We start from the raw sequence: 21,327 nt of genomic DNA, 5'->3' as shown, positions 1-21,327 counted from the left end.
CCTGGCATAAGCAAGTTCTTGGGATTATACAAACTGCTGCTTCTGTTTCCAGTCCAGATTTCTAGAAATGAAACCCTGCCGCCGTCGCCTCCGTCTCTGGGCCGCGCTCGTCTGCGACCGTAGCAGAGCCGCCCTGGCCTCCGCAGCTCTTCAGCCCGGTGCCCGGCCCCTGGGGCCCAAGCGGCTGCTGCTGCGGCTCTCCGTCCCCCTCCTCCGGAGCACGGGTCCCCTGGCAGGGGGGTGCAGAATGACCCCAGAGCAGGCTCTGCCCGAAGGTGCAGCGGCGAACAGGCCACCGAGGTGCTCGAGGCTGCAGTCCAGCCTTCGGAGGACAGGGCTCGGCACGCAGCCCAGCTCCAACCTCTAGATGCTGCTGCCGGACAGTGTATACAGAGCCATCAAGACAGCAAGCAGAAAGCAAAAATATGCTTGATTTTTCTAAGCTGCATATTTACATTCATTTATCTGTCAGTATCAATCTGAAAAGTTAAGGGTATTCTTTTACTTTAAAGTTAAAAGTTTTTTAAAAAATATTTTTAGTTGTAGATGATGGGTGCAGTACTTTTTTAAAAAAATTTTTATTTATTTTTATTTTTATGTGGTGCTGAGGAGCGAACCCAGTGTCTCACACATGCTAGGCAAGTGCTCTACCACTGAGCCACAACTCCAGCTCTCAAAATGTCTTGATATTTGTTCTTCCTAAATAATTATTACTTAGCAACTTGTTATCAGTTGGTATTTTTGGCTCTGCCTTTGCTGAAGTTTTAACTGTAATATCTAATAAGAACTCTAGCATTAGCACGGCATTGTGGTGTGATCATGTAATCCCAGCCACAGAGAAGGCTAAAGCAGAAAGATTTTAAGTTTAAGGCCAAGCCTAGGCAAGTGAGTGAAACCTTGTCTCCAAGAAAATTTTAAAAAAGGGCTGAGGATGCTGGTAGGCCCTGAATTCAATCAGTAGCATCAAAAATAACAATAACAATATGAAAATCTCCTACATTAGATTAGGGAATTTGTTAAAATAGATAAAGACTTAAGAGCAATAACTTTTTAAAGCTATCTTGTATTTTTTAACATTAAGCAGTTTCATCTGTTGTTGTTTTTTTTCCCCCCAAGTGTATAATATTGTTAACTGTAGTCAATAATGCTATAGAATAGAACTCCAGAACTACTTATTTGTCCTAACTGCAACTTTGTTCCTTTGACCAGCATATTCCCATTCCTTTCCTCTACCCCTCACTTCTAGCCCTGGCAACTACCAGTCTGCTGTCTGCATCATGAGTTTGACCTTTTTAGATTCGACATATAAGTGCGATCATGCAATATTTGTCTTTCTGTGCATGGCTTATTTCACTTAGCATAACATTACTCCAGGTGTATCCATGTTGCCCCCAAATGACATAATTTCATATGACATAATTTATGTTTTAAGACTGAATAGTATTCCACTGTGTGTATATGTGTATGTATTCACATATGTATCATACTTTCTTTAGCCATTCATCCATTGGTGGATTCTAGATCATGGCTATGTGAATAATTGTGCAGTGAACATGGGAGTGCAGATATCTCTTCAGTATATTTGGTTTAGTTTCTTTTGGATATATACACTTAGAAGTGAGATTGCTAGGTCATATGGTAATTCTATATTTAATTCAAAAAATTTTTTTTTGTAGTTGGACAGCATGCCTTTATTTTTATGTAGTGCTAAGGATTGAACCCAGTGCCTGACACGTGCTAGGCAAGATCTGCCCTCAAAACTATTCCAGGTCTTTTCTGACCTAGTTAGTGCTTAGGCAGTTAGCAAATTCTGGCTGTTGTTTTGCATAATGGTTCTTCTCATTTACATTTTCACCAATAGCGTACATTGATCCCCCCCCTTTTTTTTTTATCCTGCCAGCACTTATTTTCTTTTTTTCTTGGGGGGGTAGGGGTTAAACTCAGGGGTACTTCACCACTACATTCTCAGAGCCACCCCCACCCCCCGCTTTTTTTTGGTGCTGGGGATTGAACCTAGGGCCTTGTGCAAGCAAGGCAGGAGGATTGCAAGTTTAAGGCCAGCCTAAGCAACTTAGTGAGACCCTGCCTCTAAATAAAAAAGGGTTGGGAATGTGACTCAGTAGTTAAGTGCTCCTGGGTTCAATTCTTGGTACCAAAAACAAAAAACAAAAAACAAACCCCAACAACAAAAAAGTTTTCTTATGCTTTGTCTAGTAGTTTTTTGAAAGTTTTAATCTTACATTTAAGTGTTTAATCCATTTTGAGTTGATTTTTGTATATAATATGAAATAATGGTCTGGTTTCATTGTTTTCCCATCACCATTATTATTATTTAAAATATTTTTTTGTAGTTGTAGATAGATAGAATGCCTTTATTTTATTTGTTTGTTTTTATGTTGTGCTGAGGATTGAACCCAGGGCCTCGCACGTGCTAGGCTACTGAGCTACAATCCCAGTCCCAAAGCCAGCAACTCTTTTTAGATTCATCATAGGATTGAGGTTATAGGGCAAACAGATACTCCCAAAACTAGTGGGATGGATGACTATGGCGTATTACAGCTTACCAGGAGAAGAAGCTGCTGGAGCCAGTAACTGGTGGGAACACTTAGACCGTAATTGATGAATTGCTGGGGACTAAGTTTGGTCTAGCTTGAGAGTTAAAACTCCTGGGGGCCCAGTCTTAGAGGAACCCCTACACCTTTGTGAATTTTACCTCCAGAAGCTTTACTAGGTTTTCATGATGAAGATGGGAAAAAAAAATCTCTTTGTGCTTTGAGCAGGGGAGGGGGAGAAATAATAATTTAAAAATATGCTCTTAGTATTCTTTTATACTTAACAAAGATCTGCACTCAAAAGAAAACTACTCAAGTCTTTTCTGACCTAGTGCTTGGGCAGTTAGCAAATTCTGGCCACTCTAGCCTTCCTGCCTAAATGTAGGGGGTGTGGAGGAAAGAAAAGTTAAGAAACTCTTGTGAAGGTCACAGCTCATGGACTTTGGCCCAATAAAACAGTGGAGATAAAATCAACTTGTAGAATATGTCCCTTTCCCAATATCTGATCACAGTGTTCTAATATATTATATTAACAATGAATTATAACTCAAGGAGAGCTACAACATAGAGACTCCATATAAGATGTTTTCAGGGAAACCAAAAGACAAGGTAGACCAGAACAAGAACACCAAAGGAAATGGATACCTATAGCTACAGCAAACATTAAACACAGCCTAACTCCAGTGGATTAAAATAAAACTTCACACTAAAGGCTTATTTAACTCAGTTCCTATTGTCACAGGAGTGTGGGGAGCTGAAGCTTCAAACCTTAATTCTTATGTTCCTACAAAAGAATATTTAAAATTGGGGATGAGGTTGTGGCTCAGTGGTAGTGAGGCCCTGGGTTCAATCCTTAGCACCATATATAAATAAATAAAATAAAGGTATTGTGTCCACCTACAACTAAAAAGCAAAATAAAAACAAAGATTTTTTAAAAAGAATATTTAAAATCAGACGCTAAAAGCCATGCAAGAGAACTTTATTGTTAGTGAAAGTAAAGTAAGGATTGAGAGATAGTGGGTTCTCTCTGAGTAGAGAACAACAAAGGGAATAGTACTGTTTCCAAATTTATTGCTGTTTTATGGTGGACTTGAAAACTGGAGTTCACCTTCTGCACTCTTTGCCAATCAGGTGTTAAAACTCCTGTTTCAAGTCTGTCTGGCAGTGGTGTTTTTGACCCAACTTGTTTATCTCCAGAAATGACACAGTGGCCTGGTCATTCTCTTTAGGGGGTTTTCATCTACAAGTCAGTCATGTGTTAATGTGGGTACTGGAGTCAGTAGCTGGTCAGAACTTGCCTTTAGTAAGGAAACTTCCTTTCTGAAATATATGGAGACACTTATGGCCATAACTCCTAGCTTTACCCTGACCTCAGTGGACCCTGTCAAAAGTTACTCCCATTAATCCTCTTTCTTGATATATTTTTTCATATAGTCCCCCAGCTAGCGTCTTGTTTTTATTTGCTTATTTACAAGGTCTGTGTGCTGATGTTTTCTACAGGTTATCTGCTATAAGTTATTTACTCATCTGCCTTGGCAGTAACTTAAAGAAAAATTTAAAAGTAACTTAAGGTAAACCTGTGACCTTGCTGTGCATTCCACTGCTTATTGATGACTACTACCTAACACTGTTACTCAATACATCATACCTGGCACTCAACAAGAAATCACAAGGCATGCTAGTAGGCAAGAAAAGTCTCATTCTGAAGAGACAAAGTAAGCATCAGATCCAGACTCAGGTGTAGCAGACACTTTGGGATTGTCATATTGAAGATTTTAAAAAAACTAATTAATTAATTTAATTAGATTAATATCACAGGGCTCTTTGAAGTAAGCCAGTCCCCCAAAAACACATATTCTCTGATAAGTGGATGCTGATCTATAATGGGGGGGGGCATGGGAAGAATGGAGGAACTTTAGATTTGGCAAAGGGGGGTGGGGGGCCATGGGGATAGGAAAGACGGTGGGATGATATGGACATTATTACCCTAGGTATGATTGCAGAATGGTGTGACTCTACATTGTGTGCAACCAGAGAAATGAAAAGTTTTGCTCCATTTGTATACAATGAATCAAAATGTATTCTTCTGTCATGTGTAACTAATCAGAACAAAAAATAAAATCATAGGGCTCTTATTAAAAAAAAAAAAAGGACAACATGTAAGAACAGATGGATAATGTAAGCAGAGAGATAGAAACCTAAAGAAGGAGTCAAAAGAAAATGCTGGAAATAATTGCTATTCTATACAATACTAGTTCTGTTCTATCCAATACATTACAACAAGGGAAAGACTGTAGCCATATAAGGATTAAAAGCAAAAGACAAAGTTTTCACAATTTAGAGATACACTGACTATAAATAGAGAATCCAAGAGAATCTACAGATGAATTATCAAATTAATAAGGAAGGAGATAGGAAAGATAGTAGAATAAAACAGACATTAGTACTTTATGTATATATGTGACTACATGAACAGTATGATTCTGTAATATGTACTCAGAAAACTCAGAAAAATGAGAAATAACCTTTGACGAGCTGGTCCGTAGACTAGACTCAGCTGAGGAAAGAAGTGAACCTGAAGATATATCAATAGAAACTTCCCAAACTGAAACACCAGGGAGGGAAAGAAAACTAAATGAAAATGAAAATACATCTTCCCACAATTTATAGGAATAAGTGCTTAAGAAAGTTATGGCATTAGATGTATATTAGAAACAAAGAAAGATCTTAAATCAGTAATCTGAACTCTGCTCTTAAAAAAATTAGAGTAGTAAACAGTGAGTATAAACCTAAAGCAAGCAGAAGGAAAGGGATAAAAAAATAGAGCAGAAATCAAGAGAAATTGACAGTAGGACAACAATAGAAAAAGAAAACTTTTTCCCATAGTTTGGTTCTTGGAAAACCAAACTATGGGGAAAAGTTTCATACATATGAACGCTTAAATTTTAATTGAACACAAAGCTTCATTGCAGATTGGAATTAGTGGAATAGCCAACAAATTATCATTGGCAAGTGGGAGCAAGAGGGCACTGTGGTTTTGTAACAGGGGTCTATCTGATACAGCTAGAAGGTGTTGTGTTAAAGGAACACCTAAAATAGACTGCAGTACCCCTGCTGCGAGGGTGACTCAGAAAAATCTTCGCACAGAGTATACAAGAGTTTTCAAGGAATCTCTTTGCATCTTGTTAAAGAAATTGTTAATCTTCTTCATACCCCAAACTCCCAGGTCATCCCTATCTAAGATTTGAATTACTCTTATAGCTTTTTATAGTTCTCTCTGTTTATTACCAGTCTCTTTTTAGTTATTTACATATTCCAAGTCCAGTGTTTTTCTCTAGCAGCCTAACAACCTCCATCCATAATGGATTAATCATGTGTTTCTCCACTTTGCTATTTTGTCTTTTCTCTCTGTAAATCAAACAGTAGCAAACTTTTTTCTCTATATTATATTCAACACTCAACCTAGTGTCCAGATGTGCAGTAGACACCCCCATCTCAGATAATTCTCCAGCAGTTATCAGCTGGATGTATGATTCGATTCTGACACTATCTACCTGGAGATAGTGTTAGATCCCACAGATTAAGGGCTCAGTCCCATAAAATTACTTTCATTTGAGATGGTAGTCAGAAGCTCCAGGATGTAACCAGTGCTTTGGACTAACTGCTTATTTTAATTGGGGTTCCCATAACCCTCTCCTCTGAATTAATTTGCTAGAATGACTTACAGAACTTTTGGAAATACTTTACTTACATTTACCTATTTATTTTAAAGGATAGTATAGAGGATATACATGAACTGCCAAATGGAAGAAATGCATAGAGTAGGAGGGGTATAGAGTAGGAGGGAAAGTTGTAGTTTGTATCCTGTCTTCAGGTGGGACCTCTATGTGTTCAGTAGTCTGGAAGTTGTTTCAACTTTTGGGATTTTTATGGAGACTTTATTAAGAAGACATGATTTACTGAATCATTGGCTATTGGTGTTAAGCTCAACTTTCAGCTCCTTTCCCCTTCTCAGATGTTGGAGGGTAGGACTGAAAGTTCAAATCTTTTATTGTACTATGGTCTTTCTGGTGACCAGTTTTTATCCTGAAGCTGTCTACCAGCCACCAGTCATCTTATTACCATACAAAAGAAAGTTGTATAACTCTGGAGATTCCAAGGGTTTTAGGGCCTGTGTACCAAGAACAAGTACAGAGACCAATTATATATTTATCACAATATAATAATATCCTTGAGTTATGTTCATTACTTGTCATATAATACCTAGTATATGTGTCTTTCCCCTCATTGAAAAGGACAAAGACCAGTTATTGTTGAATCCTCAACATCTGGCACTAAGATGGCAAATTATAGATGTGTAATAAAAGTTTATTAGATTGAACTGACTACCTGTCCCACTTGCTTCCTCTTTCTGAAGTACTCTTAATTTTTCTGCTTATGCAAATTCTGTCCTTTCAGACCTCACTTATTTCATGAAATCTTGCGTACTTTGCAGTCCATGTTAATTTTATTTATTTATTTATCTATCTATCTATCTATCTATCTATTTATTTATTTATTTGGACAGGGTACCTGGGATTGAACTCAGGGGCACTCGGCCACATCCCCAGCCCCATTTTATATTTTATTTAGAGACAGGGTCTCACTGAGTTGCTTAGCACCTCACCATTGCTGAGTCTGGCTTTGAAATAGCAATCCTCCCGCCTCAGCCTCCTGAACCACTCAGATTACAGGCATGCACTACTGCACCTGGCCCATTTTAATTTTTAAAGTCTTAATTGAGCTTATATGCTACACTGTACAGGTAGCTGCAAGGAATGTGGAATGTTAACTGGAATGTCACAAGCATTTATATAATGTCAGTTTTGAAACAGAAAATTGCTGGTTAAGATATTGAAAACAAATATTTACTTAGTGCTTTTTGGTAAGGTACTGTGCTAGTCTTTAAGATGACAGATGAAACTTCCTTCAAGGAATTTATTTTAGTGGTGGAGATGAGACAAAAACAAAATAGATGTGAGTTTTATAAAGAATGTATTTTGAGAGTTTGGATTAGGCTATATGCAAATAAAGCTTTGTGCATTTGATAGCCACTAGATAAAATTTAAACCTCTTAATGTAGGAATTATTATTCCTATCTTACTGATAAGACAAACTGAGGCTCAGAAAAGTTGAGTATTGTGACCAACTCCATAATGGTCAAAAACTGATACAGGTAAAATTTAACATTTTTTAATCATAACACCAGGTCTTTAGAAGTCATGCTGATAAGAATTAGCAAGACTAAGCCAGGCCCAGTGGTGCATGCCTATAATTTCAGTGGCTCAGGAGACTGAGGCAGGAGGATAAAGTCAGCCTCAGCAAAAAGCGAGGCGCTGAACAACTCACTGAGACCTGCCTCTAAACAAAAATACAAAATAGGGCTGGGGATGTGGCTCTGTGGTCGAGTGCCCCTGAGTTCAATCCCCAGTCTGGGGGTGGGGCAAAAAGAGCAAGACTGATTGAATATAGGAAATAATGAAGTAAAGCGAGGAAAATGTAACATTAGAGACAGCTTGAATGACGTGATTAAGACATTAAGTTTTAGCTACCAGATGAGAGGAACATCTGATAATTAGAACAGTCAGACTGGATATGAAAGGCAGGCAGTTCAGAATAGGGGAAACCTGAATGGTCACAAAGTCTACAGAAGCATTCTAACTTTACTAGGAATCATAGAAATAGAAGTTAAAAACATAAGGTGCCTTTACTTACCTACTAGATTGGCACAGGTTGAGCATCCTTAATCCAAACAATTTAAATGGTTCAAATTCTGAAAGTTTTGACCTTCATGTTGGTGTCAAAAATTTTCAGGCATTTGGGATTTTTGGATTATGAATGCTCAACAGGTAAAGTCTAAGAGAAAAGTCCTTAACACTTCTGCTCCAAAGCATTTTGGGAATACTCAACCCACATACAGGAGAATGCAGGAGAATAAGAATTCTCTATTCTACTGATTGTAGAGCTAATAAAGATAAATATACATTTATTCAGTTAACTTGAAAATTTCTTTTTTAGTTAGCTGCCCTAGAGAATACTCCCGATAGCCCCTAGCCCCTTCGGTGCACTGGGGATTGAACTCAGAGATGCTCTTCCAATGAGCTATTTCCCTAGCCCCTTTTTTATTTTGTATTTTGAGACAGTGTCTCACTAAATTGTCAAGTTTGGCCTTGAACTTATGAACCTCCTTCATCAGCTTCTTGAATAGCTTGGACTTACAAGGATGTGATTATAGTGCCCAGCTAGGAAACACTCACCCCCCCCCACACACACACCACCACCACCACTGTTTTTTTTCTTTTGGTTGGTAATGAGAATGTAACCTTCTCCCACTGAACTACATTTCCAGCCCTTTTTATTTTTTATTTTGAGAACAGGGTTTTGCTAAGTTGCTGGGGGCCTTGCTGAATTGCTGAGGCTGGGCTTGAACTTGAGATCTTCCTGCTTCCACCTCCAAAGTTGCTGGGATTATAGGCATGTACCACCGTGCCAAGCTTTGGCTGAGAAATTGTGTATGCACAAGAATATTCATTGCAGTGGTTCTGTAAAAGTGAAAAAAATGCAGATATTCATTGACAGGAGAACAGATAAGTCATGATATATACAGAGGCAGGGCTGGAATTTAGCTCAATGGTAAAGTCCTTGCCTAGCATGCCTGATGCCCTGAGATTGATCCCCAATACCACAAGGAAAAAAGTGGCATACAGTGCACTAGATCTTCATGAATGAACAGAATAAATCTCAGAAACATAATGTAAAATGAAAGATGACAATTACATTTTATTATCATTAATGGAGACTTTTTTAAAGTCCACATCATTCCTATCAATGTGTTATTTTTCGTATAAGCATATAAAAGTTGAGGAATGTGAATTTAAAGAATACTATGCTTGTTTTGTCTGTCTCCTTCCCTCCTCTCTTTTGCTCTGGTATTTTAAACCAAATCCCAGAAATAATGTTTTCAACAGGTAGACTTTAAACACACATGCATATATTACCACCACCACTACTGCTGCTGCCACCACCAGTAATTCCACACCTAGTAAAATTAAAAATAAAGTTTTATGTTAATTTTTTCTGGTTGTCTCCAAATTGTCTTTTTTTCCAATTTATTATTTGTTCAAATCAGGGTCAAAAGTCCACACATTGTATTTCACTAAATATCCCTTAGTCTCTTTCAAGGAGTGATTTTGTTTTAAAGAGAAATGTTTTGATTTTACCTTTCTTTCTTTCTTTTTTTTCTTTTTTTGCAGATTAGAACCGTCAGAAAGCCTTGAGGAAAATCAGCGGAACCTCCTTCAGATGACTGAAAAGTTCTTTCACGCCATCATTAGTTCTTCCTCAGAATTTCCTCCTCAGCTTCGAAGTGTGTGCCACTGTTTATACCAGGTGTGCTTAAAGTTAGAGATTGCCATTATTAATGCAAAGCTAAATGAAAAATACTTTGCCGAAAACAGTGTAGTTGCTGATAGTGGGTGGTTGATACAAGACCGAGTCAATTGGATGAATAATACATTAAGAATTGTTGTTGGAATGGCTTTGAATGACACTTCATTTTTCTTCAGAGATATTTGAAATACTTTAAGAGAATATTTAAAGATATTAAATTTTTCTTGCATTGGGAGCAGATTTAAAATTCACTGAATCTTTTGGATATGATGCATGTGGCTGAAATGAAACATGGAATTTTAGGTGGGTTATCTTTTGCCTGTGTTACTCTCAGGGTCTTTTACATAACAGGCAGTTCACTTGCGTTTTGCATTGTGAATTTCTTGATCTGTAATTTTGGTTTCTCCATTAAGATATAATTGGTTTGTGTCATGTTTTCCCAAGACAGACTGACAGAGCTCTGTTTATATAGATTGCTATTTATAAGATATATTGTATCATCGTTCATACCATGTTGTTAGACTTTCTAAGGATATCACTATAAGTAATATTACAGAGTTCAGATGTCCAGTATTCCTTTCTTGTTGAGGGAATTAGGCCTGAGTTCTTTTATGGCTCCTTATGTGTTTTTGAACTGCATATGCAGTTTTTAAAATGATTTGTTTATTCTAAGAGAGGTCCTGCAAATCCACATTTGCCTTCTAAGAAGGAGAAATGTTATTGGGTTGGAAATTTGGAGTAAGGTTGATGTTAAGGAAAGAACATACACATCTACTAAAATTCATGCCTTTCTCTCTCTCCTTTTTCAGAGTCATCCCCAGACATTTGGTTTTTTTTTAGCACACAGCTTCAGTTGCTAAGAGACATTAACAGCATCAGTGAAATCACCATTCTAAAAATTTGGGGCTGCTCTGCTTTGTGTGACTTTTAAAGATATGTCTGTTATATCTATAAAAAGAAAACTTTCCACAACACATATAGATTATAAAACCTACTTACGTCTCTCTTAATTTATCATGACTTTATTGCCCCTCCCCATCTTTTTCTTTTCTGTTCTTGAAGTACTGGGGATTGAATCCAGGGGTACTATACTACTGAGCTACATCCCCAGCTCTTTCTTATTTTTTATTTTGATATAAGTTCTCGATGAGTTGCTGAGGCTAGCCTCAAACTTGTGATCCTCTTGCCTCAGCTTCCTGAGTTGTTGGGATTATAGGCACATACTACCACGCCTGACTGCTTTACTGCCTTTTTCAAAAAGCTTCAGGAAGCTTAGGAATAACCCCCACATAATTTATTCAGCTATTTAAATCTGAGGCTAGAGGATGGATTAGTTACAACATGAAACTTAATACAGTGAACATTTTCTCTTAAGTTTTAGCTTTATTTAGGTTTCTCTTTAAATCTAATTCAGTGATTTTTTTTTCCAGTTTCTAACAATAGGTAGATGAGAAATAGCGAGCACATATTAAAAATAGTGTGGATCAGCTTCTTGGTTGGTCTACTATTAACTCTTTTCAGAATGCAAGTGGGTTTCTGAAATGACAGTGGCTTTGACTTTAGCTGGTTAAAAGTGAATAGGGATTGATGACATGATCCTAGAAGATTTTAGTAGAATTTCATGATGTGGTTGTCATCCTACATGAAAAATATTTTTGTATGATCAACAATTTGGAACATCAATTTGAGACCATGATATTATAATGTAAAAGAATACCATGGTAATTAGTAACTTCTCAGGAAAAGCTTAATGAAGAAATTAAATTTTCCTATTCCTTCCATATAAGTGAACAAGATTCTTAGCTTTCATAGTTAAGAAGGAAGGGAAATAGTGAAAATATTGATGATGATTGATAGCTTATCACATACTATGTGTTGTGCTTTATAGAGAATTGCATAATAAAATAGTCTATTACCTTATTAATGCTTGGAATTATGTTAAAATTTCATATAAAATTATTCTCTTTAAAAATGTTTAAATGTGTCAGTGTGTTACTTCAAAGTGTTAGATAATCGTATTGGAGAGTAGAGTACTGCAGAGCAAAGGTACGCTGTATAAAAGGTTCTGCTTTTTATCAAGCTGATAAGGAATTTACATTCATTAGTTAAAAAGAAAGGAAAAGAAAAGCTTTGGTCTCAACATATTTTTTTAATTGAGTCTCCTTCTAACCTAGTTTTTCCCTTCAGTTTGCTCTTTTGTTTTTATTTATCTTTCCTCTTTTAGACTTTTTCTTGCCCTTTTGACTTTGTCAGCAACATAATGGTACCTTTGTGCTTGTATATTCTGCTGGGAGGGGTAGTAGTTGATATTTTTTTTTCCTTTAGTAAATATGGCATCTGCTTTGGGGACCTACTGGGGAAATACTGAAAGCTAGTGAGTATATTGCTCGCTAATAAACTTCTCTGTTAGTTCTTTTTGCTTGAATTCATACGTTCGTCTTTAAGCCTTTTTTTTTTTTTTTTTGGTATCATGTTTAACCAGCTGTTACTTTATATGCCCCCTTAGTGGACAGTGTTACAGTTAATAGGAATAGTCAACTGTGACCATGTGTCAGATGTATAATTATTTTTTTCATGTTTTTATTTCCACTTTTCATTCAATAGTTGTGGAATAAAGAGAAAAGAACATCCACTCCAGTGGATGTTCTCTTAGGTTGTGGTGAGAGTGTTGAGACGGAGCTATTATGATTCTAAATAAATGTCATCTTTTGCCAATAAATCTGCTTCCCCAAACTAATGTAGTTAAGCATAATTTTTTTAAGACTGTAAATGATAGGTATATACCATAATTGAACATTTTTGTGTGGTTACTAGTGTTTTGTATAGATTGTTAAGTTTGAACCAAAGTTCTATGAGATAAGTGTGTCTTTTTATTTTAGCACAACTTCCCAGTGCTTAGAATAGTATCTGACATGCAGGTAGGTGCACAAGAGCTAATTGAGTGGATGGATAGATGAATGTCAAACAGATTTTAAGCTCAAGTTGGTTTTGATTATGGTGTTGAATGCCTGGAATTCCTGGAATAAGAAGCCATGTATTGGTGGATTAAAGAATTTGGTTTTTTTTTTTTTTTTGGTCCTGGGGTTTGAATCCAGGGGCATGTTAACCACTGAGCTAAACTCCTGCAACCCTTGATAGTTTTTATTTTGAGATTGGGTCTCATTTAAGTTGCTGAGGCTGGTCTCCAATTTGATACCCTCCTCCTTCAGTGTCCCAAATTGCTGGGGTTACAGGCATGCATCACTGTGCCCAGAATATTGTTTGGTTTTAGACACATTTTTTTAAAAAAATAATTATTCTTCCTAGTGTAGTCCAGTCAAAAGTGTTTTAATTTTGAAAGAACTCTTCAGCCTAGAAAGGAACTCTGAGAGGCGAAACCACTATGTGTCAGTGGGTTTTGATAAGTGCCTTTTTTTGTGGAGGGGGTTGGTAGCATTCTGATAGGTGGTCAGCTGTAGTAAGTAAATAATTTTAAGCAGGCTTACAGTTTTATTTTATACTTTTCTCTGCAGTTTCTTAACCTTAATATTAATGCCTTTTTCTCTTAGTTCAACTGATAACATATTTTTCTCCAAAATAATGCAAAGATTGTAACATGCTCTGATAAGAACCATATCAGAAAGTAGCCTGCTTTGAAAAATAATGTGAAATTTGAAGTCTAGTCTTTTTAAGAAAGATTTTAAATTCAGAATCTCTAAAACAAATTTTTCTATTTTTAGCTATTATTTTATTTTAGTTAAGATCTTAATTAAATGCCAGTTATTGGAAAAATAACTAAGTCAATTGAAGGATACACAGAGAAGTATTTTACAATCAGAAAAAAAAAACATGTAAACACAAAAGTTTTTAGAATGTGGTCTACTTACATTGATCATTTTATATGAAAGTTATCAAAAGCTAGGAATTAACTAAGATACAAATATTTTATATTCTCAAATTCACTTGAAGAGAGCTTTTCTGTGATTCATATAGCCAGAAATAGTAGACATGATTGGGTTTCAACATTTCTTGCTGTTGATTTAGTGTGTGGCTTAAAAATGTAATAAAAATAAAAATCGAGAATTAAAATTCATCCCTTAGAATTCAGTTGATTTTCTAATTTTTTTGTTAATTCCATTTGTGTTACATTTTATTGTGTAATTTTATGTACAAGCCAACATTGTTTTTGTTGCTGTATGTAGTCGGTGCTGTGACTTGTTTGTGCTCATCTCTGTTCTGTAGGCAACTTGCCACTCCCTACTGAATAAAGCTACAGTAAAAGAAAAAAAGGAAAACAAAAAATCAGTAAGTTTGGAGAACTTTTTATTAGCTGTTTCTTTCAAAGCAAACCAAAAATCTTTTGCTGTTTGTTAAGAACATCTTCACTTCAGCCTATTTGACCTTCACTATAAAATCATTCTACTAATTCTGGCACAAAATAGCTTTCATTTCAATTAACCCTGGAATTAAGTTACATTGAAACATTCTCTGTGTTCCTTTGGTTTGATTTATCCCAAAGGCATTTTGTGGGCATTTGTTGCATTGGATATCCTTGGTCTAATTTTTTAAATTATAAATGAATGCAAAAAAAAAAAAAAAAAAAACAACTTAATTTCAAGGCTTTAGGAAATGCTGACTATCTTCATTCTTGCTTTTTGTTTTGCAGGTCATGTGACTGGTTTCTTTTCCTAGAAACAAAAGATTTAAATTGTTAGAAGTATATGGTGGGAAAATGTTGGCTCATTTTGGGGTGGGGCTTGTGGGTGGGCGGGATAGGGGGTGAGGTGCTGGGGGTGGAACCCAGGGACTCACACATCTTGCTAGGCACGTGGTTTATCAGAAAGTATCATTTTCTAACCTAGTCTAAAAGTTGCTAAAATTTTTTAAGACTCTCTATATTTTTATCTAGATAGTTAATAGTCAGAATTTAGATGTATGTGCTTAGTTTATAGAAATTCTAATAGTAACATTATTTTTACCTCAGAGAAAATCAGTATTAAAATTTTGGAATAGCAGGAAAACACAGTCCATATCTGTATAGAAACACTTCATTTGGCAAACATGATACAAATATATTGCCTGCTTCTATGAACTTGTCCTAATTTCACAGGAAGAAAATTATGATAGTCATAATGATCTTCTTCCAGTAAAGGGGAATTTGTCCAAAATATAACCTTGATTCATTTTAAATTTGTCAGTGTGACTTTCTCTTATTAGGATGAGGCCCATCTTTGTTCATATTATCCAAATGATTGTAGAGAAGATGCAAAGAAAACTTTTAAACATCAGATAGTTTTTGCAAAATGTATTCCATTGTCATGCATAACTAATTAGAACAAATTAAAAAATATTTTTTTTGTAAAAATCAGGAAGCTTTCTTTAAATGAAATAATTTAAAATATAGTGTTCATCTGGTTTCATCTTTCATTCATTGTTTTAGCTTTACATATGAAATTTACACTAAGCTTTACATTGCAATTTCTGTTTTAAATTCAGAGCTAAATTAAAATTTAGAAACATTTATTATGTCTGCTCCAGATTTTCTCTCTGAGTACGTTAAAGTATGTTAAAAAAATTTGGTCAGCTATTAGTGAATATAGGATTGAATTGGATGGCCTTTTTACTTAACAAAAACATTTTTTTCTAATGCTTCCGCTTTCTAATTCTCATGTGGCCTTAACATAATATACACCACCATTGTTGAAATTAATTTACTGTTTCTAACACTCTTGTTCAGTGTTTTACTAATGCCATTGTGTAATGTATCACATGAATTAAAATTCACACTTTGTGTTTCTCTAGCGCATGTTTTCTAGTCTTTCTAACATTCCTTTATTGAGATTTTTGTCTAGAATTGTTCCTTGAAATGTTTTTTTCTACTACGAGTTATTTTCAAAAAAAAATTTTTTTTAAAGTTTCTGGGTAACACTAAGTTTTGGAATTTATTTCTCAGCACAGATGATATGAGGTCCTCAAGGAAATAAGTGAAATCTAATTGTTAATTTGAGATATTTTAGAGCACTTTCAAGAATATGAAAATAGTATAGTCATTATAAATTTAAAATATTTTTAAGAGCAAACTGATTTTCTTTTGGAATATGTGTATCTAATATTTGCGATATAGAGAGAAGGCTCTGGCTTCTTGTGTCCAGCTGTGCACTCATATTACAGATAACTATTTATTCAAGTGTGTATAATTAGATTTACTTTGGAAGTTGTCTTCCTAACTCAGGGAGAATTTACAGTAATTAATCATGTATAGGTAGGTAGTGATCCTCTTCTGATGTGCAGCTTATTATAGCATATTTGCATTATGTAATTTAGTTTTTATCAAAGGAAGTAAAGGGGTCATAGGCTGATAACTGCTTTCAGCACAGATTAGACCAATATTGACCTTTTATATAAAATGTCATTTTCATCCGGATTAAATTTTTATGGCTTTTTTAAAAAAAGAATGGAAACCTGAGTTGTAAATCAGGTAAAGTTATAATGATGTTCATTATTGGTGAAAGAAAAAAAGCAGTCCTTTTATAAATTGACTTGTGAAACTTGTTACACAGCATTCTTATAAATGTTCATTATGTTTTGTCAATTCTAAAAATATATTGATGCCATCAGTGGGATGCATACTTATATGATACATGAAACAATGTTTGTTCCTAACGTATGGATACTTTGAGTTTTAATGTGAAATTATTTTGGGAGATGTGGAAAAGTTTATTTTCATTTTGGGAAATAATTTTTTCAGATTTCCCTTGAATTCTGAAGCTGAGAGTACTATTAAATGAAACTAGACATCAGTATAAGTCATAATTTAAAAGATTTTTATCTTAGAGAAAACCAGTAAATGGCCACTCTCAGAAAAGTGAATTTTAAAAGAGCTCTTGATATGTATATTGATTTTTATGAGACATAAGTTAGTATTTTAGAAATCAAACTGATTCTTTGAAAAGTTCAAACCATGGCTTTCTCTTTTTCAGAAACTTTTTTTAGGATTTTAATTGGTTTAACTGAATACATTGGTATTTCTTCTTAAGAAAAACCCACTTAAAATTAAATATAAGCAGTTTTGGGTTTGGGGGTGTGGATCAATCAATGGTAGAGTGTGTGCTTACCATGCACAATGCCCTGGGTTCAATTTTGGCACCCCCCCCCCACCAATCCCCCCACCAAGAAAAAAAAAAAAAAAGAAAGAAAAACAAAAAAACAGTTTTTAATCCTTTTTCTTCTTGCTAACTCACTCCTGAAAAGTTAAATTAAAGCTCTTATAGGATTATCAATATTTCATTTTTTTTAAGATTATAATTTTGAGAATTCTAAAGGAACTACTCAGTATCAGTGGTTGTCCATGAACATTCTCAAATTATGTGATGGAGTTTTATAGTATGAATGCATACATAGATGTTTCTAACGTTTTATCAGACTTCAGAGAGATTCCTAGTCCCCAAAAGGTTAAATATTGTACTAGAATAATAAAGGCACTTGAATTTTCTTTATTCTGAATATAAAATTGAATTTCAGCTAAAAATAAACAGGATTTAAGTTTTAAAGGCTTTCTGCTACAACAGCTATATTTAGCCACCTCCCCCACTTTCCCCTCATTTAAGTATAAGGTTGTTCTTTATACAATAATCCCCGAAGAGTTGTAATTTGAAGCTTCCTGAACTATAGTAAAAGTGAAGGTGAGAATATGTTACCTATAATGTACTTCAGATGTCATCTTTACAGACTTGTTTCAGCTTGAAAAAATCATTTTCTAAAATATTTTTACCAATTTTTTTATCAGAAATGATAGAAAATTATTTTTAAATGATAGGCAGTAAATAAGAACACATTTAAAATATGGACACCATGGAGCACTAAATTATACAGAATTAAGTAAAATAACACCTTTTCCCAGAATTAGTCTGGAATCATTGATCATGAAGAAAAGTAGAGTTATGTGAGATCTGCACTTAAATCCCATTTTCTCACCCTCCCTCCAGTATTTTTTGAAATACAGTTTTATCCCTGAAATCTCAGATTATTGAATGGAATGGTATAGCTTCATTGTTGCCGTGACTACTAATTTAAATAGCAATTAGCCACACCAAGAAAGAATAGTTATAGAGATTAAATGTTATATGTGTTCTTTAAAAACAAATGTGTGTGTTTAGGATATATGAAAAGTGTAAATTCCAGAAAAATGTAGTTTTCATATGTTGGCCTAAAATGAGGAGGCACAGGGAAGAGATGGGAGCCAATTTCACAACACATTTTCCAATCAATTTAACACTTCTTCCAATCTAATGGGCTGGTTGCTTTATCTTTAATTTAGAATGTTTTCTAAGGAGACATTTAATCTACTGTTGATATTGGCTTCATGTTGCTTTTCAGGATGGGCAACCTAAATTAATTTCCTAAATCTTTAAAGTTTTTTTTTGACTTGGCAGAATTATGAATTTTCTATGGTAGACATATGGGTTATCTCTTCTGGTAGGATCATTTTTTCTTTTAGGATCCCAAGAATTTCTGTTCCTCCATGGGTTAAATAATAGGTCATTATATTATAAAGCAGACTGGCGAAAAAAAGAAACTACCAATACTATTACCTGTAACTTGTTTTCTTTTAGTAGGAATCTAAGAAAAAAATTGGTTTCGCATATATTAAGCATTTTTCTCATAAAACAAAACAAAACTCAGTTCTAACAGATATAACAAAATGTAAATGTTTATTATTAGGTATGGGTCATCTAAGAGGTGTGCTATTGAAAACTCAGCTTTACCTTACAAAATGGGTCATGCTCTCATGTCTATTAAAGTAATCTCTGTGTGAAATTGGGTCTACATTCATTACTCGGGAGACTTGCAGTGTAAACAGTGATGATGAAATAAGATCTTTTTTTTCAGGTCTTTTCGACACAAGTCATCTGTGAGGTTTTCTTCTCTCTTAGATACCTCAATTGTACTTTAAAGTGATGTAAGATTAGTAATAAGAGTGAATTTTATTTTCTGATATCTGTGAAGATGGTAAAAAATAGAAACATTCATGAGGCTTGATTGGTTCAAATTTTTTGCAGAGTTTGTCCTATGAGCTCTTTGTTCCCATTTCCTTATTTTAATTCAAACCTTGTACTCAATTCTCAACCCCTTGTTTTTAGGTGGTTAGCCAGCGTTTCCCTCAGAACAGCATTGGTGCAGTAGGAAGTGCCATGTTCCTCAGATTTATCAATCCTGCCATTGTCTCACCATATGAAGCAGGGATTTTAGATAAAAAGCCACCACCTAGAATCGAAAGGGGCTTAAAGTTAATGTCAAAGGTAAATTATTTTGATAATCTAGCTATCTTAAATTTCCCTTCCAACAAAATTTTTCCATTTTTCATATAGTACTTTCTCTTGAATTCACTTTTGAAATGCCCTATGATTTTTCAGTTAGGTGTTTTTGTTTTATTTTGTTTATATTACAAAGTAATTCATTAGTTAGGTAACTGATGGGCTATATTGTCATGGAAAATATTTTATCAAATATTTTATCTCCCAAAGACAGTTTTCTGTGTAATTTTTCTGGGAATTTTGAAATGGAGATGGAAATATGGACTGCTGAATTTTTTTTTACTATAAAAAGGCATTTAAATTTTAATATATTTTGTGTATGTAAATATATGTATATATAATTATATTTGGCAAAAAAATGGAAACAGCTACAGTAATTTATAGAACAAGGAATAATTCTAACTGCCAGTAGAAATAACATCAATGTGAAAATTCATGTACTTTTAAAGAATTTATTAATGCATAGATTTCATACAGTAAATCTATAAACTTTTTTGACTGCTTAGATACTACAGAGTATTGCCAATCATGTTCTCTTCACAAAAGAAGAACATATGCGGCCTTTTAATGATTTTGTGAAAAGCAACTTTGATGCAGCACGAAGGTAAGCAGTCTGACACTTGGTTGATTGTTCTGTGTGAATCAAGTATTTTCGGTTTCACTTAGGTCCATGTACCTGGTCTGTGTGAAGTTCCTGTGTAGGTTTTTTTTTTCTCTTCCCTCCCAAGATTAAGGACATGTTTTGCTTTATGAAAGATGTTGTGAAATAAATCTATATTTGATTTCGATGGTGGCTTTTATATTTGAAAACCAAGGAGGATTTTGACTTATCTATTTAAGTAAAGGATTGAGGTTGCTATAACATGGGAGCAAGGAAGAAGATTCCTTTCATTAAAAACTAAAAACAAATTGGTGTAGATAATACATAAGTGTATAGTTAGAATCTTTTGGTATTAGAATATTTTTAATACTTCAGTTAAAAATGTATCTGAACTAAGAAGTTTTTTTAAACCAAGTAATAGAGACACAGAATATTTTATGAATAATTAAACAACTGTTCGCTTTGTGATTTTAAAATTTTTTTCTGCTAGGTTTCCATAATTAACTAATTACTTCAGATTATTTCTGAATTGTTGGTTTATCTATAAACTAGAGAAAATACTAATTTTGCATGAGTTGTTTTTAGAGAAACAATAATTCATGAGAAAGTACGTTGTAAGTGTAAGTTCATGTTCAGAATTCTGCTTTTTAGCAGTAAAAGTGATCTGATTCATAGTCTAATCTGGCTTTGTGTAGCTCTCTTCCAGTTTATCATCATAGTAGTTCTTACTGACCTTTCTGCTAGGAAAATTAGAGTTTAAAAGATATATTGCTGAACTGTAAGTCATAGTGGTAAATGTCAGTAGAGAATTCTTGTTCTAACAGATAAACTACCACAGAAAGAGAACCAAGGTTCTGATCCTGGCTCTGATTGAGAGATTATGTAATTATAGGGAGTTTTTTGTCTGGGCCTCCATTTTCTTATCTGTAAAACACTGACTTCTTTCTGGATCCCATTTATCTAAATCTCTTGTTTGTTCTCTGTCTTCAGACCCTACTCTGAAACTGAAGCCAGGTATCAGAAATGGAATAAGTCCTATATTTATAATCTCAGTTACTTCATTATATTATTATACTTACTAAAATAATAACATTATACTATGCTTAGTATAAAAATTCACGTGTAGGTATGAATGTATCTGGTGTTGAAAATTCTAATGGTTTTGCATTTTTGAAGATTTTTCCTTGATATAGCGTCAGATTGTCCCACAAGTGATGCAGTAAATCATAGTCTTTCCTTCATCAGTGATAGCAATGTGCTAGCTTTACATCGTCTGCTTTGGAACAACCAGGAGAAAATTGGCCAGTATCTTTCTAGCAACAGGTATGATTTCCTAGTCATGGGGAAATAGAACACTTTCAGTTTAAATTGATATTAATAAAATTATTGATTATGAACAGTGACTTACACCTTGCAGCTGTTTGCAGTAAGAATTAATGATTCGGAAAGAGA

General features: G+C 34.6%; 1 protein-coding gene across 5 annotated transcripts in view; it reads left to right on the top strand.

The window, feature by feature from the left end:
- The window catches only part of Nf1 (neurofibromin 1), a 252,748-nt gene that overhangs the window by 125,839 nt on the left and 105,582 nt on the right, over positions 1-21,327 (top strand). The window contains exons 30-34 of one of the 5 annotated variants that reach the window (XM_071603261.1): positions 9,846-9,981; positions 14,203-14,265; positions 19,101-19,259; positions 19,781-19,878; positions 21,121-21,198. In XM_071603261.1, the coding sequence (XP_071459362.1) occupies positions 9,846-9,981; positions 14,203-14,265; positions 19,101-19,259; positions 19,781-19,878; positions 21,121-21,198 (534 nt within the window). Of the gene's footprint in view, positions 1-9,845; positions 9,982-14,202; positions 14,266-14,626; positions 14,701-19,100; positions 19,260-19,780; positions 19,879-21,051; positions 21,199-21,327 lie in introns of those variants that run through there. The other 4 variants (XM_027923914.2, XM_027923915.2, XM_071603262.1 and 1 more) reach the window with 4 other exon arrangements.

Source organism: Marmota flaviventris, chromosome 17, assembly GCF_047511675.1.
Source record: "Marmota flaviventris isolate mMarFla1 chromosome 17, mMarFla1.hap1, whole genome shotgun sequence".
Lineage (NCBI taxonomy): Eukaryota > Metazoa > Chordata > Mammalia > Rodentia > Sciuridae > Marmota > Marmota flaviventris.
This window is presented reverse-complemented; position numbering and strand designations above follow the sequence as displayed.